The sequence below is a fragment of the Coregonus lavaretus genome, assembly GCF_964263955.1.
Source record: "Coregonus lavaretus genome assembly, contig: HAP1_SCAFFOLD_550, whole genome shotgun sequence".
Lineage (NCBI taxonomy): Eukaryota > Metazoa > Chordata > Actinopteri > Salmoniformes > Salmonidae > Coregonus > Coregonus lavaretus.
Genome location: NW_028162133.1, coordinates 147,260 through 164,208, shown reverse-complemented (window position 1 = coordinate 164,208; position 16,949 = coordinate 147,260). Strand labels below are relative to the sequence as shown.

General features: G+C 46.4%; 1 protein-coding gene across 1 annotated transcript in view; it reads left to right on the top strand.

Annotated features, from left to right (window-relative positions):
• Window positions 1–707: 707 nt before the first annotated feature.
• Window positions 708–16,949, top strand: part of LOC311116505 (sushi, nidogen and EGF-like domain-containing protein 1) — a gene marked incomplete at its 5' end in the record, with an annotated part of 43,531 nt that continues 27,289 nt past the window's right edge. Inside the window, 2 exons of the mRNA XM_084191593.1 lie at window positions 708–786; window positions 12,513–12,608. Of these exons, the coding sequence (XP_084047719.1) occupies window positions 708–786; window positions 12,513–12,608 (175 nt within the window). The remainder of the gene's footprint in view (window positions 787–12,512; window positions 12,609–16,949) is intronic.

The window sequence follows — 16,949 nt, the reverse complement described above, 5'->3', positions numbered from 1 at the left end:
AACACATCTAACATGTGGAAACCAGTCCATTCCAAATATTCCATTCCAGCCATTGCAATGAGCCCATCCTCCTATAACTCCTCCCACCAGCCTCCACTGCATTCCACCCTATTTATGTAGGGGATAGGGTGGACTATTATTTCTCCAGTGGAGAAAGTAGTGCACTCTGTAGGGTATAGGGTGCCATTTGGGACGCAGCCCGGAGGTCATGTGTTCCTGTGTTTCCCAGGTGTGTCGGTCTCAGCCAGGTGAACACCCTGCTCAGAGAACAGCTGGAACAGGCTGGCTCAGCCAATCAGGGCCTGACGGATAGCCTGCGCAGCGCCAGCAAAGACTTGGAGCAGAAGGAGAACCAGGGAGAACCGGGGTAGAACCAGGGAGAACTAGGGAGAACCAGATAGAACTAGGGAGAACCAGAGGAGAACCTGGGAGAATCAGAAGAGAACCAGAGGAGAACCAGGGAGAACCTGGGGAGAACCAGAGGAGAATCAGGGGAGAACCAGAGGAGAACCAGGGGAGAACCAGGGGAGAACCAGAGAAGAATCAGGGGAGAACCAGAGGAGAACCAGGGGAGAACCAGGTAGAACTAGGGAGAACCAGGGCAAAACAAGGGAGGAACCAGAGGAGAACCAGGGGAGAACCAGGTGGACAACCAGAGGAAAACCTGGAAGAACAAGGAGCAAACCAGAAGGAGAACCAGGTGAGAAATGAGGAGAACCAGTGGGAACCAGGGACGAACTGGGGTAGAACCAGGGATAATCAGGGTAGAACCAGGGAAGAACCAGGGTAGAACCAGATAGAACCAGGGGAGAACCAGACAGAAAGTTTGAGGGAGAACCAGGGGAAAAGCAGGGGAGACCACGTAGAACCAGGGGAAAAGCAGGGGAGAAACAGGGGAGAACCCTGTGCCTGAATCACACTATAGGGCCTAACTAAGCCAAGCCGAATCCCCATAGTTGCTGGAAAGAACAATGTGAAAAGAAAATATCCAAGCCAGCAAAGTGCAATTTAGGTCGGCCTTATAGTGTGAATTAGGCACTGGAGAACCAGGAAGAACCGGAGAGAACCGGGGAGAACCAGGGGAGAACCAGGGGAGAACCAGGGAGAACCAGGGGAGAACAAGGGGAGAACCAGGGGAGAACCAGGGAGAACCAGGGGAGAACAAGGGGAGAACCAGGGGTCAAAAGGGAAGACTACATGCTTTAGGGTAAAAATAGGAAGAAAGAGAAATACAGAAAAACTAAATCCAGGTTCTTCTCCCTCTCTGTGGACTCACACACTGAGCAACTTCTTATCCCTCTCTGTGGACTCTCATGTTGAGCAACTTCTTATCCCTCTCTGTGGACTCTCACGTTGAGCAACTTCTTATCCCTCTCTGTGGACTCTCACGTTGAGCAACTTCTTATCCCTCTCTGTGGACTCTCACGTTGAGCAACTTCTTATCCCTCTCTGTGGACTCTCACGTTGAGCAACTTCTTATCTTCTGTTGAGAATTCTTATTATTCTCAACAGCCAAGATGGCATAGCAGTGCGGTCTTGTTTTCTGTAGTGTCCTTTATGTAAATAGCCAGTTTTTTGTTTTTTGTGTGTCTTTTTTCGTATAAATTTCTTAATCTCACTTTCCATCCTTTAACTAAATATACTTTCCTGCAACCAGCCTCACCCAATGTGGAACGGATTCTGTTGTTTCTTCATACATTTTTATCCAGAACCTCTGGCTGAAACTAGCCAGCTAGCCAGCTAACTAGTTACTTGCTATTAGCCACCGTTTAGCGGTCTTCACAATTGTCCGTGGCCTGCACTTCCTACCAGCCAGCTCTAGCCTGGACAATTGTCGGCCAGTCTGCACATCGCGCTATCAAGCCAGAGCATATCGGATTTTCTGCCGGAACCACTGGACCTTAACACCGGATCATCGCTAGCCTGCTAACTAGCTACTTGCTATTAGCCACCGTTTAGCGGTCTTCACCATTGTCCGTGGCCGTGGCCTGCACTTCCTACCAGCCAGCCAGCTCTAGCCTGGACTATTATTCGGCCAGTCTGTCTGAACAGCGCATTATCGACCTTGAACATATCGGTTTTTCTGCCGGAATCACTGAACCATTAACACTGGATTCATTGCTACTAGCTAGCTGCAACCAAAGGGACGTTTTGTGGTTGGCTAATCAGCCTTGAGTTAGCCTTGAGCCAGGCCCATCTCCCGGCTATCTACCTCTCTGTCAACCGGACGGGACCTCCTAGTGTTGACACGGAGACCCGCCGATCCAACAGCGCCGGAGAAGATGGCTGCCGTTTTACAGCCCTCTAACCAATTGTACTATTATGTGTGTTTTTCCGCGTTATTTGTAATTTATTTTGTACATAATGTTTCTGCCATCGTCTCTTATAACCAAAAAGAGCTTCTGGATATCAGGACAGCGATTACTCACCTCATATTGGACGAAGATTTTTTCTTCAACGAGGCGGCCGCGAAGGATATCATACAAACACCCGACAAGGCCCAAATCCCCGTCATTCGCGTGAGGAAGAGACAGAGATATCGTGGACGTAGATCGGGGTGCCTTGTAAGGATCCGACGGCGAGCGAGTAAACTGCCTCTTCCATCAATCCTACTAGCCAACGTTCAATCATTTGAAAATAAATTGGACGACTTAAGATTACGGTTATCCTACCAACGGGACATTAAAAACTGTAATATCTTATGTTTCACCGAGTCGTGGCTGAACGACGACAATGATAACATTCAGCTAGCAGGCTATACAATACATCGGAAGGATAGAACGGCTGACTCCGGTAAGACAAGGGGTGGCGATCTGTGTATATTTGTAAACAACAGCTGGTGCACAAAATCAAATACTAAGGAAGTCTCGAGGTTTTGCTCGCCTGAGGTAGAGTATCTTATGATAAGCTGTAGACCCCACTATTTACCAAGAGAGTTTTCATCTATATTTTTCATAGCTGTCTATTTACCACCACAAACCAATGCTGGCATTAAGATTGCACTGAATGAGTTGTACAAGGCCATTAATCAACAGGAAAACGCTCATCCAGATGCAGCGCTCCTAGTGGCCGGAGACTTTAATGCAGGGAAACTTAAATCCGTTCTACCTAATTTCTACCAGCATGTTAAATGTGCAACCAGAGGAAAAAAAACTCTAGACCACCTTTACTCCACACACAGAGACGCATACAAAGCTCTCCCTCGCCCTCCATTTGGCAAATCTGACCATAACTCTATCCTCCTGATTCCTGCTTATAAGCAAAAACTAAAGCAGGAAGCACCAGTGACTCGGTTAATAAAAAAGTGGTCAAGATGACGCAGAGGCTAAGCTACAGGACTGTTTTGCTAGCACAGACTGGACATGTTCCGGGATTCTTCAGACAGCATTGAGGAGTACACCACATCAATCACTGGCTTCATCAATAAGTGCATCGATGATGTCGTCCCCACAGTGACCGTACGTACATACCCCAACCAGAAGCCATGGATTACAGGAAACATCCGCACTGAGCTAAAGGGTAGAGCTGCCGCTTTCAAGGAACGGGACTCTAACCCGGACGCTTATAAGAAATCCCGCTATGACCTCCGACGAACCATCAAACAGGCAAAGAGTCAATACAGGACTAAGATTGAATCGTACTACACTGGCTCTGACGCTCGTCGGATGTGGCAGGGCTTGAAAACTATTACAGACTACAAAGGGAAGCACAGCCGCGAGCTGCCCAGTGACACAAGCCTACCATACGAGCTAAACCACTTCTATGCTCGCTTCGAGGCAAGCAACACTGAAGCATGCATGAGAGCACCAGCTGTTCCGGATGACTATGTGATCACACTCTCCGTAGCCGATGTGAGTAAGACTTTTAAGCAGGTCAACATTCACAAGGCCGCAGGGCCAGACGGATTACCAGGACGTGTACTCCGAGCATGTGCTGACCAACTGGCAAGTGTCTTCACTGACATTTTCAACATGACCCTGACTGAGTCTGTAATACCAACATGTTTCAAGCAGACCACCATAGTCCCCGTGCCCAAGGACTCTAAGATAACCTGCCTAAATGACTACCGACCCGTAGCACTGACGTCTGTAGCTATGAAGTGCTTTGAAAGGCTGGTCATGGCTCACATCAACAGCATTATCCCAGAAACCCTAGACCCACTCCAATTTGCATACCGCCCCAACAGATCCACAGATGATGCAATCTCTATTGCACTCCACACTGCCCTTTCCCACCTGGACAAGAGGAACACCTACGTGAGAATGCTATTCATTGACTACAGCTCAGCATTCAACACCATAGTGCCCTCTAAGCTCATCACTAAGCTAAGGATCCTGGGACTAAACACCTCCCTCTGCAACTGGATCCTGGACTTCCTGACGGGCCGCCCCCAGGTGGTAAGGGTAGGTAACAACACATCTGCCACACTGATCCTCAACACTGGGGCCCCTCATGGGTGCGTGCTCAGTCCCCTCCTGTACTCTCTGTTCACCCATGACTGCATGGCCAGGCACGACTCCAACACCATCATTAAGTTTGCCGACGACACAACAGTGGTAGGCCTGATCACCGACAATGATGAGACAGCCTAGGTCAGAGATCTGTAGCTCAGCTGGTAGAGCACGGCGCTTATAACGCCAAGGTAGTGGGTTCGATCCCCGGGACCACCCATACACAAAAAAAATAAATAATGTATGCACGCATGACTGTAAGTCGCTTTGGATAAAAGCGTCTGCTAAATGGCATATTTTTTTTTTTTTAGATCTGGCCGTGTGGTGCCAGGACAACAACCTCTCCCTCAACGTGACCAAGACAAAGGAGATGATTGTGGACTACAGGAAAAAAAAGAGGACTGAGCACGCCCCCATTCTCATCGACGGGGCTGTAGTGGAACAGGTTGAGAGCTTCATGTTCCTTGGTGTCCACATCACCAACGAACTTTCACTGCTATGCGGATGACACACAGCTGTACATTTCAATGAAGCATGGTGAAGCCCCAAAATTGCCCTCGCTAGAAGCCTGTGTTTCAGACATAAGGAAGTGGATGGCTGAAAACTTTTTACTTTTAAACTCGGACAAAACAGAGATGCTTGTTCTAGGTCCCAAGAAACAAAGAGATCTTCTGTTAAATCTGACAATTCATCTTGATGGTTGTAAAGTCGTCTCAAATAAAACTGTGAAGGACCTAGGCGTTACTCTTGACCCTGATCTCTCTTTTGACGAACATATCAAGACTGTTTCAAGGACAGCTTTTTTCCATCTACGTAACATTGCAAAAATCAGAAATTTTCTGTCCAAAAATGATGCAGAAAAATTAATCCATGCATTTGTTACTTCTAGGTTAGACTACTGCAATGCTCTATTTTCCGGCTACCCGGATAAAGCACTAAATAAACTTCAGTTAGTGCTAAATACGGCTGCTAGAATCCTGACTAGAACCAAGAAATTTGATCATATTACTCCAGTGCTAGCTTCCCTACACTGGCTTCCTGTTAAGGCAAGGGCTGATTTCAAGGTTTTACTGTTAACCTATAAAGCGTTACATGGGCTTGCTCCTACCTATCTTTCCGAGTTGGTCCTGCCGTACATACCAATACGTACGCTACGGTCACAAGACGCAGGCCTCCTAATTGTCCCTAGAATTTCTAAGCAAACAGCGGGAGGCAGGGCTTTCTCCTATAGATCTCCATTTTTATGGAACAGTCTGCCTACCCATGTGAGAGACGCAGACTCGGTCTCAACCTTTAAGTCTTTACTGAAGACTTATCTCTTCAGTAGGTCATATGATTGAGTGTAGTCTGGCCCAGGAGTGTGAAGGTGAACGGAAAGGCTGGAGCAACGAACAGCCCTTGCTGTCTCTGCCAGGCCGGTTCCCCTCTCCACTGGGGTTCTCTGCCTCTAACCCTGTTGCAGGGGCTGAGTCACTGGCTTGCTGGTGCTCTTTCATGCCGTCCCTGGGAGGGGTGCGTCACTTGAGTGGGTTGAGTTACTGACGTGATCTTCCTGTCTGGGTTGGCGCCCCCCCCTTGGTTTGTGCTGTGGTGGAGACCTCTGTGGGCTATACTCGGCCTTGTCTCAGGATTGTAAGTTGGTGGTTGGGGATATCCCTCTAGTGGTGCGGGGGCTGTGCTTTGGCGGAGTGGGTGGGGTTATATCCTTCCTGTTTGGCCCTGTCCGGGGGTTTCTTCGGATGGGGCCACAGTGTCTCCGGACCGCTCCTGTCTCAGCCTCCAGTATTTATGCTGCAGTAGTTTATGTGTCGGGGGGCTGGGGTTAGTTGGTTATACCTGGAGTACTTCTCCTGTCTTATCCAGTGTCCTGTGTGAATTTAAGTATGCTCTCTCTAATTCTCTCGTTCTCTCTTTCTCTCTGAGAACCTGAGCCCTAGGACCATACGTCAGGACTACCGGGCATGATGACACCTTGCTGTCCCCAGTCCGCCTGGCCTTGCTGCTATTCCAGTTTCAACTGTTCTGCCTGCGGCTACGAAACCCCTACCTGTCCCAGACCTGCTGTTTTCAACTCTTAATGATCGGCTATGAAAAGCCAACTGAGAGACCTGAGCCCTAGGACCATACGTCGGGACTACCGGCCGTGGTGACTCCTTGCTGTCCCCAGTCCGCCTGGCCTTGCTGCTATTCCAGTTTAAACTGTTCTGCCTGCGGTTATGGAACCCCTACCTGTCCCAGACCTGCTGTTTTCAACTCTTAATGATCGGCTATGAAAAGCCAACTGAGATTTATTCCTGATTATTATTTGACCATGCTTGTCACTTATGAACATTTTTGAACATCTTGGCATGGTTCTGTTATAATCTCCACCCGGCACAGCCAGAAGAGGACTGGCCACCCCTCATAGCCTGGTTCCTCTCTAGGTTTCTTCCTAGGTTTTGCCTTTCTAGGGAGTTTTTCCTAGCCACCGTGCTTCTACACCTGCATTACTAGCTGTTTGGGGTTTTAGGCTGGGTTTCTGTACAGCACTTCGAGATATTAGCTGATGTAAGAAGGGCTATATAAAATAAAATTGATTGATTGATTGATGGTCCAAACACACCAAGACAGTCGTGAAGAGGGCACGACAAAGCCTATTCCCCCTCAGGAGACTGAAAAGATTTGGCATGGGTCCTCAGATCCTCAAATGTTTTTACAGCTGCACCATCGAGAGCATCCTGACTGGTTGCATCACCGCCTGGTATGGCAACTGCTTGGCCTCCGACCGCAAGGCACTACAGAGGGTAGTGCGTACGGCCCAGTACATCACTGGGGCAAAGCTTCCTGCCATCCAGGACCTCTATACCAGGCGGTGTCAGAGGAAGGCCCTCAAAATTGTCAAAGACTCCAGCCACCCTAGTCATAGACTGTTCTCTCTGCTACCGCACGGCAAGCGGTACCGGAGTGCCAAGTCTAGGTCCAAAAGACTTCTCAACAGCTTCTACCCCCAAGCCATAAGACTCCTGAACAGCTAATCATGGCTACCCGGACTATTTGCACTGCCCCCCCACCCCATCCTTTTTACGCTGCTGCTACTCTGTTAATTATTTATGCATAATCACTTTAATAACTCTACCCACATGTAGATATTACCTCAACTACCTCAACTAGCCGGTGCCCCCGCACATTGACTCTGCAACGGTACCCCCCTGTATATATAGCCTCCCTACTGTCACTTTATTTTACTTCTGCTCTTTTTTTTTCTCAACACTTTTTTTGTTGTTGTTTTATTTTTATTTTTTTTGTTTAAAATAAATGCACTGTTGGTTAAGGGCTGTAAGTAAGCATTTCACTGTAATGTCTGCACCTGTTGTATTCGGCGCATGTGACCAATAAAATTTGATTTGATTTGATTTGATTTGATTTGGTCTGCCGACGAAATCGTCTGATGTGGTTACAACAGGCTTCCCGTTACGACGTCGACCACGAAGATCCATCTGCTAGCACCGGCCCGCTAGCACACGCTAGCCGTGGCCTCTTGCTCGCTAGTGCTATAGCAGCCCCAGAACTACCTCTGAACTATCCTATTGCTGTTCACCGGACCTTATGATAACTCAGCTATACAGCTGATGCCTGCTGGACTGTTCCTTTATACGGTACCGCATCCTGTTTATGTTTAGCCTCAGCCCAAACTTTGTCGCCATTACCAGCTGTTGTCTTAGCTCTCTCGAATTACACCTGTGATTGCTTTATGCCTCTCTCCCATGTCAATATGCCTTGCTTATTGCTGTTTCGCTTATTTCTTATTGTACTATTTCACTGTAGATCCCCCAGCCCACCTAAACCTGCCTTAGATAGCTCCTTTGTCCCACCCCCCATACACGCGGAGACCGACTCAATCGGTGCCTCCAGTGATGCTATCTCTTTCATCGTTACCCAACGCTTAGGTTTACCTCCACTGTACTCCTATCCTTCCATATCCTTTTCTGTACATAATGCCCTGAATCTATTCTACAACGCCCGGAAAACCTGCCCCTTTTTTTCTCTGTACCCAACGCACTAGAAGACCAGTTCTTAAAGCCTTTAGCCGTATCCTTATTCTACTCCTCCTCTGTTCCTCTGGTGATGTAGAGGTTAACCCAGGCGTTATCATTTGTTGACTTCTGTAATTGTAAAAAGCCTTGGTTTCTTGCACGTTAATATCCGAAGCCTCCTCCCTAAGTTTGAGTTATTCACTGCGTTAGCACACTCAGCCAACCCTGATGTTCTAGCAGTGTCTGAATCCTGGCTTAGGAAGGCTACCAAAAATTCAGAAATGTCCTTCCCCAACTACAACATTTCCCGTCTCGATAGAACTGCCAAAGGGGGTGGGGTTGCAATCTACTGTAGAGATAGCCTGCAGAGCTCTATCATACTATCCAGGTCTGTGCCCAAACAGTTTGAGCTTCTACTTCTAAAAATCCACCTTTCCAGAAAGAAGTCTCTCACTGTTGCCGCTTGCTACAGACCCCCCTCAGCCCCGAGCTGTGCCCTGGACACCATATGTGAACTGATTGCCCCCCATCTATCCTCAGAGTTCGTACTGCTTGGTGACCTAAACTGGGATATGCTTAACACCCCCGCCAACCTACAATCTAAACTAGATGCCCTCAATCTCACACAAATTATCAACGAACCTACCAGGTACAACCCTAAATCTGTAAACATGGGCACCCTCATAGATATCATCCTGAAAAATGTACCCTTTAAATACACCTCCGCTGTGTTCAACCAGGATCTCGGCGATCACTGCCTTATTGCCTGCGTCCGTAATGGGTCCGCGATCAAACGACCACCCCTCATCACTGTCAAACACTCCCTAAAACACTTTAGCGAGCAGGCCTTTCTAATTGACCTGGCCCGGGTATCCTGGATGGAAATTGACCTCATTCCATCAGTAGAGGATGCCTGGTTGTTCTTTAAAAGTCCTTTCCTCTCAATCTTAAATAAGCATGCCCCATTCAAAAAATTCAGAACTAAGAACAGATATAGCCCCTGGTTTTCCTTAGACTTGACTGCCCTTGACCAGCACAAAAACATCCTGTGGCGTACTGCATTAGCATCGAACAGCCCCTGCGATATGCAACTTTTTAGGGAAGTCAAGAACCAATATACACAATCAGTTAGGAAAGCAAAGGCTAGCTTTTTCAAACAGAAATTTTCATCCTGTAGCACTAACTCCAAAAAGTTTTGGGACACTGTAAAGTCCATGGAAAATAAGAGCACCTCCTCCCAACTGCCCACTGCACTGAGGCTAGGAAACACTGTCACCACCGATAAATCTACAATAATCGAGAATTTCAACAAGCATTTTGCTACGGCTGACCATGCTTTCCACCTGGCTACCACTACCCCGGCCACCAGCTCTGCACCCTCCGCTGCAACTTGCCCCCCGCTTCTCCTTCACACAAATTCAGACAGCTGATGTTCTGAGAGAGCTAAAAAATCTGGACCCCTACAGATCAGCTGGGCTAGACAATCTGGACCCTTTCTTTCTTAAATTAGCCGCCGAAATTGTCGCAACCCCTATTACTAACCTGTTCAACCTCTCTTTCGTAACGTCTGAGATCCCCAGAGATTGGAAAGCTGCCGCGGTCATCCCCCTCTTCAAAGGGGGTGACACTCTAGATCCAAACTGTTACAGACCTATATCCATCCTTCCCTGCCCTTCGAAAGTTTTTGAAAGCCAAGTTAACAAACAGATCACCGACCATTTCGAATCCCACCATACCTTCTCCGCTATGCAATCCGGTTTCCGAGCTGGTCATGGGTGCACCTCAGCCACGCTCAAGGTCCTAAACGACATTATAAACGCGATCGATAAAAGACAGTACTGCGCAGCCGTCTTCATCGACCTGGCCAAGGCTTTCGACTCTGTCAACCACCGCATTCTTATTGGCAGACTAAATAGCCTTGGTTTCTCTAATGACTGCCTCGCCTGGTTCACCAACTACTTCTCAGATAGAGTTCAATGTGTCAAATCGGAGGGCCTGTTGTCTGGACCTCTGGTCGTCTCTATGGGCGTGCCACAGGGTTCAATTCTCGGGCCGACTCTATTCTCTGTGTATATCAATGATGTCGCTCTTGCTGCTGGTGACGCTCTGATCCACCTCTACGCAGACGACACCATTTTGTATACATCTGGCCCTTCATTGGACACTGTGTTAACAAACCTCCAAACGAGCTTCAATGCCATACAAAACTCCTTCCGTGGCCGCCAACTGCTCTTAAACACTAGTAAAACTAAATGCATGCTCTTCAACCGAACGCTGCTTGCACCCGCCCACCCAACTAGAATCACTACTCTCGGCGGGTCTGACCTAGAGTATGTGGACAACTATAAATACCTAGGTGTCTGGTTAGACTGTAAACTCTCCTTCCAGACTCACATTAAGCATGTCCAATCAAAAGTTAGATCTAGAATCGGCTTCCTATTTCGCAACAAAGCCTCCTTCACTCATGCTGCCAAACATGCCCTCGTAAAACTGACTATCCTACCGATCCTTGACTTCAGCGATGTCATTTACAAAATAGCCTCCAACACCCTACTCAGCAAATTGGATGTAGTCTATCACAGTGCCATCTGTTTTGTCACCAAAGCCCCTTATACTACCCACCATTGTGACCTGTACGCTCTTGTTGGCTGGCCCTCACTACATATTCGTCGCCAAACCCACTGGGTCCAGGTCATCTATAAATCACTGCTAGGCAAATCCCCGTCTTATCTTAGATCACTGGTCACCACAGCAACACCCAGCCGTAGTCTGCGCTCAAGCAGGTATATCTCACTGGTCATCCCCAAAGCCAACACCTCCTTTGGCCGCCATTCCTTCCAGTTCTCTGCTGCCAATGACTGGAACGAACTGCAAAAATCTCTGAAGCTGGAGACTCTTATCTCCTTCACTAAATTTAAGCGCCAGTTGTCAGAGCAACTTACCGATCACTGCACCTGTACACAGCCTTTCTGAAATTAGCCCACCCAACTACCTCATCCCCATGTTGTCATTTATTTTTGCTAATTTGAACCCCAGTATCTCTATTTGCACATCATCTCTTGCACATCTATCATTCCAGTGTTAATATGAAATTGTAACTATTTTGCACTATGACCTATTTATTGCCTTATCTCCATAACTTACTACATTTGCACACGCTGTATATAGATTTTCTGTTGTATTTTTTACTTTATGTTTTGTTTACCCCATATGTAACTCTGTGTTGTTGTTGTTTTTATTGCACTGCTTTGCTTTATCTTGGCCAGGTCGCAGTTGTAAATGAGAACTTGTTCTCAACTGGTTTACCTGGTTAAATAAAGGTAAATAAATCCCTCTCTGTGGACTCTCACATTGAGCAACTTCTTATCCCTCTCTGTGGACTCTCACGTTGAGCAACTTCTTATCCCTCTCTGTGGACTCTCACGTTGAGCAACTTCTTATCCCTCTCTGTGGACTCTCACGTTGAGCAACTTCTTATCCCTCTCTGTGGACTCTCACGTTGAGCAACTTCTTATCCCTCTCTGTGGACTCTCACGTTGAGCAGCTTCTTATCCCTCTCTGTGGACTCTCACGTTGAGCAACTTCTTATCCCTCTCTGTGGACTCTCACGTTGAGCAGCTTCTTATCCCTCTCTGTGGACTCTCACGTTGAGCAACTTCTCTCTTTCCCATGGAGTTCACATGGGGCGGGAATTCTATTCAAAACCCTGTTTTGTAAATTCATTCTCATTCTTTGTTAATTTCTTTGTTATGATTTTTGAGCTGTTGTTTCCTGTGAAAACATTCCAAAGGCTGAAAAATGAGCAAGACATTTTTGCAACAGCGAAAACACACTCTGGCAAGCTCTAGCAAACAGCCACGTCTGTTGATACAAGGGAAGAGAACAGTGTTACTGTGCTGTGTGCAGGTACAGAATGGTCTGTTTGGAATAACAATAGAGCTAGGGGCACCTGGTGTGACTGTTGCTCATGGTAATATGAGTAGATCTGTTGGATAACAACTCTCACCCCCACCCTGACCCCCACCCGTGTGCCCTATCTCCCTCCCAGACAAGGGTCATGAGCAGGCCCATGTTAAGGCCCTGTGGCGCCAGGCATCCTCCCTACGGAACATCCTTCACCCAGAATCAGGACCTTCGCTGACAGGTGAGTGTGGCACCTCGTCAGGAACCATTCAGACCTCCTCAAAGTTCCACCCATACCCCCTCCAGAGACCAGCCAGGAACCTGATAAGTACCTATCAAAACCCTTCCAGGAACCTTGACAGAAAACCCCTCCAGGCCCCTTCTGAATACCCTGCCAGCCTCCTTCTACACACCCCTCCTGACCCTATATACAAACCCCCCAACCAAACCCGTTCCAACAACCCCAGCAGACCATATTCTCTCCATACAGTACCCCACACCAGAAACTGTGCAGAAACCATCCAGGAACCCTAGGATCAAACAAGCACCCCACCTCTCCTCCTCTACTCTTCCATCCTACACCCTTCCACCCCCTGAATCCCCTCCATCCATCCCTGCCCAGGATCAAAGGGTCCTGAGTCAGGGGGGGGTCACTCTGCTCCCCCCAGCTCGGTGCTTCCTCACTGGGGACGGATGGTCTGAGGTGCCCCCGGTCTGCGTCTGAGGCATCCATCAGGATAGAGCTGAACACAGCTGAGGCTGAAACACTTGGCTTATGTCATGTGTAAACGGCTGGGAACATCGTTGAGTAATGCTGTAGTAAGGATTACTCTGATCTGCTTGTAGACAGCGAGGACCGTGTTTAGTGCTCGGTGTCAAAAACATGAGACCGTCCGAGTTCAAAGTGAGCTCCATGGTTTTGAAGCTTAATCGGTACAGGCAGAATCCATCTTGTCCTCAATGGGAACAACAGAACAGAGGCTTTTTCCTAATTAAAAACCAATGGGTCACAACTTCAAAACTACAAACATTGGGTCTGTTTTCTGTTTTCTTACAAACCTATGGGGGGAGTGGGGTTAGTTGATCCACCCCTTGTTTCTATGAAACCATTTAAAAAAATGAATAATGTGGTCAAATATTTAGGAAGAGGTCATCATTTCATGGAGTGAAGGACAAAACCACATGGAAAAAGTGGCAAGCAGATTTTCACAAAAGTCAAATTAATTTATTGTGTTTCATGATGCATCTAAACCAAAGTAAATACTTTTAAGATTGTTTTGTCCATCAGTTGGGGTGTCTATACGCTACAATAGGAAGTCCTAACCCTAAAATGACAGTGCATCCTTGTACCTGTAAGTTGATCCAATGGCCACCATACCCCATTCAAATTATGATTACATTTTGTCCGTTTTATGCATAATATGCATAATATTTTAGCCATGCAATGAACTCAAGATATAGTGCATTTTTATTGTTACAGAGCAGATATCATCATGCCCCGTGTATACAAACGTAAAACAAGCAGGGGTCTAGTCCCCCTTGAGGTTCTTGAGTGAGCAGCCAAGGAAGTGATAGAAGGGAAGAAGTCCATTCGAGGGATGAAGAAAATGTACTCAATAACACTGAAGAGGTACACTGATATAAAGAAAATGAACATGTACCTGTGCTAAAGAGAGGCTATGACAGAGTAGCTGAGGAACACAAGGTCTTATCTAAATATATATGACAGAGTAGAAGAGGAACACAAGGTCTTATCTAAATATATATGACAGAGTAGCAGAGGAACACAAGGTCTTATCTAAATATATATGACAGAGTAGAAGAGGAACACAAGGTCTTATCTAAATATATATGACAGAGTAGCAGAGGAACACAAGGTCTTATCTAAATATATATGACAGAGTAGCAGAGGAACACAAGGTCTTATCTAAATATATATGACAGAGTAGAAGAGGAACACAAGGTCTTATCTAAATATATATGACAGAGTAGCAGAGGAACACAAGGTCTTATCTAAATATATATGACAGAGTAGAAAAGGAACACAAGGTCTTATCTAAATATATATGACAGAGTAGCAGAGGAACACAAGGTCTTATCTAAATATATATGACAGAGTAGAAGAGGAACACAAGGTCTTATCTAAATATATATGACAGAGTAGAAGAGGAACACAAGGTCTTATCTAAATATATATGACAGAGTAGCAGAGGAACACAAGGTCTTATCTAAATATATATGACAGAGTAGCAGAGGAACACAAGGTCTTATCTAAATATATATGACAGAGTAGCAGAGGAACACAAGGTCTTGTCTAAATATATCAAGAATCTCACAGATCAGTTTCATGGGCTTAGTAGCCTCAAATGCAGAGAACTTGCCTATGAATTGGCACATCGAAACAACATCCCTGTCCCAGACAACTGGTCAACAAATTGAAGGGTAAGTGATGTTGAACAGAGAGATCTATATCAAAGTTAGGCATAAATTATTCATACCCCTTGACTTATTCCACATTTTGTTGTGTTACAGCCTGAATTCAAACTTGATTAAATTGATTTATTTTTCTCACCCATCTACACACAATACCCCATACTGACAAAGTGAAAACATGTACAAAATTAAATTAAATAAAATTGCACATTGATTGAAAATTAAATACAGAAATATCTAATTTACATACAGTATCAGTCAAATGTTTTGACACACCTACTCATTTAAGGGTTTTTCTTTATTTTTTTACTATTTTCTACATTGATGTCTTCACTATTATTCTACAATGTACAAAATAGTAAAAAATAAAGAAAACCCCTCAAATGAGTAGGTGTGTCCAGACTTTTGACTGGTAGTGTATATACCAGGCGGTGTCAGAGGAAGGCCCAAAAAATTGTCAAAGACTCCAGCCACCCTGGTCATAGACTGTTCTCTCTGCTACCGCACGGCAAGCGGTACCGGAGTGCCAAGTCTAGGTCCAAAAGACTCCTCAACAGCTTCTACCCCCAAGCCATAAGACTCCTGAACAGCTAATCATGGCTACCCGGACTATTTGCACTTCCCCCCCACCCCATCCTTTTACGCTGCTGCTACTCTGTTAATTATTTATGCATGGTCACTTTAACTCTACCCACATGTAAATATTACCTCAACTACCTCAACTAGCCGGTGCCCTCCGCACATTGACTCTGCACCGGTACCCCCCTGTATATATAGCCTCCCTACTGTTATTTTATTTTACTTCTGCTCTTTTTTTCTCAACACTTTTTTTGTTGTTGTTTTATTTTACTTTTTTGTTAAAAAGAAATGCACTGTTGGTTAAGGGCTTGTAAGTAAGCATTTCACTGTAATGTCTGCACCTGTTGTATTCGGCGCATGTGGCCAATAAAATTAGATTTGATTTGATCTCACGAGATACAACACTCTAATCTTTCCAAGTCATTCCTAGAGGTTCCTAGCACAGGAAACAGAAGAGGTTGAGGGTCTATTTTTCTTGTTGTGAGGTGCCTAAATGATCTGAAAAGTGTGTGTGTGTGTGTATATATGCCCATGTGTGTGTGTGTGTGTATTGAAGAATCCTTGAGCTGACAAACATGGTGAAGCACCTCAGATTCCCAGAACAGTGAGAAGGATGCAAGCCTCGCCGCCATGCAGATCTGTCTGGACACAATGATGAAAGCTGCACGCACACGCACACACACACACACACACACACACACACACACACACACACACACACACACACACACACAGAGGAAGGTGGGACCCCAGGCTTTTGGGGGTTTAAAGAGTAGGCTGTAGTCTGGGATCTTTTCTTTCTGACTGCCTGGAGGCGGCAGTCTGGGGTATGTCAGGGATGGGCGGTGGTGGGGCTGCCCCCCCCGCCCCCCCCCCCCCCCCCCCCCCTTCGGGCGCCCGTATGACCCCCATGGCTTCCTGTATGTTTGACCCTGTTGGAGATGAACAAAGCGGAGGAAAGGGTTGAGATGGACAGCCTCCAGCAGGTCCTTAACAGGCATTACAGATCAGGGTCGCTTCCCCAGAGCCAGATTCAGCCTAGTTCTGGAAGAAAAAGTAAGTGTCCTGCGTCTGGAATGGCACACTATTAAATATATAGTGCACTACTTTTGACCAGGATCCACAGGGCTCTGGTCAAAAGTAGTGCACTATATAGGGAATAGGGTGCCATTTTGGACACAGACAGTGTGTTGTGGTCCAGGAATAATCTTAGTCTGGGTCCGAGAAACTAGCCATATGTGTTCTAGATTTATCAGTAATAATGAGAAACTAGCCATATGTGTTCTAGATTTATCAGTAATAATGAGAAACTAGCCATATGTGTTCTAGATTCATCAGTAATAATGAGAAACTAGCCATATGTGTTCTAGATTTATGAGTAATAATGACACTCAGGATGTTGCCTTCCCTTTTCAGATGGCTTGTGGTGATGGTGATGGTGAAGGCTCTGACGGTGAACCCTCCTCCTCCTCACCTCTCCGGGACCACTCTCCCTAACGCAACAACACACTGATGGCTGTTCAGGGTCTCTTCTCCCAACACCAAATACAAACACAGGTCAGACACGTCC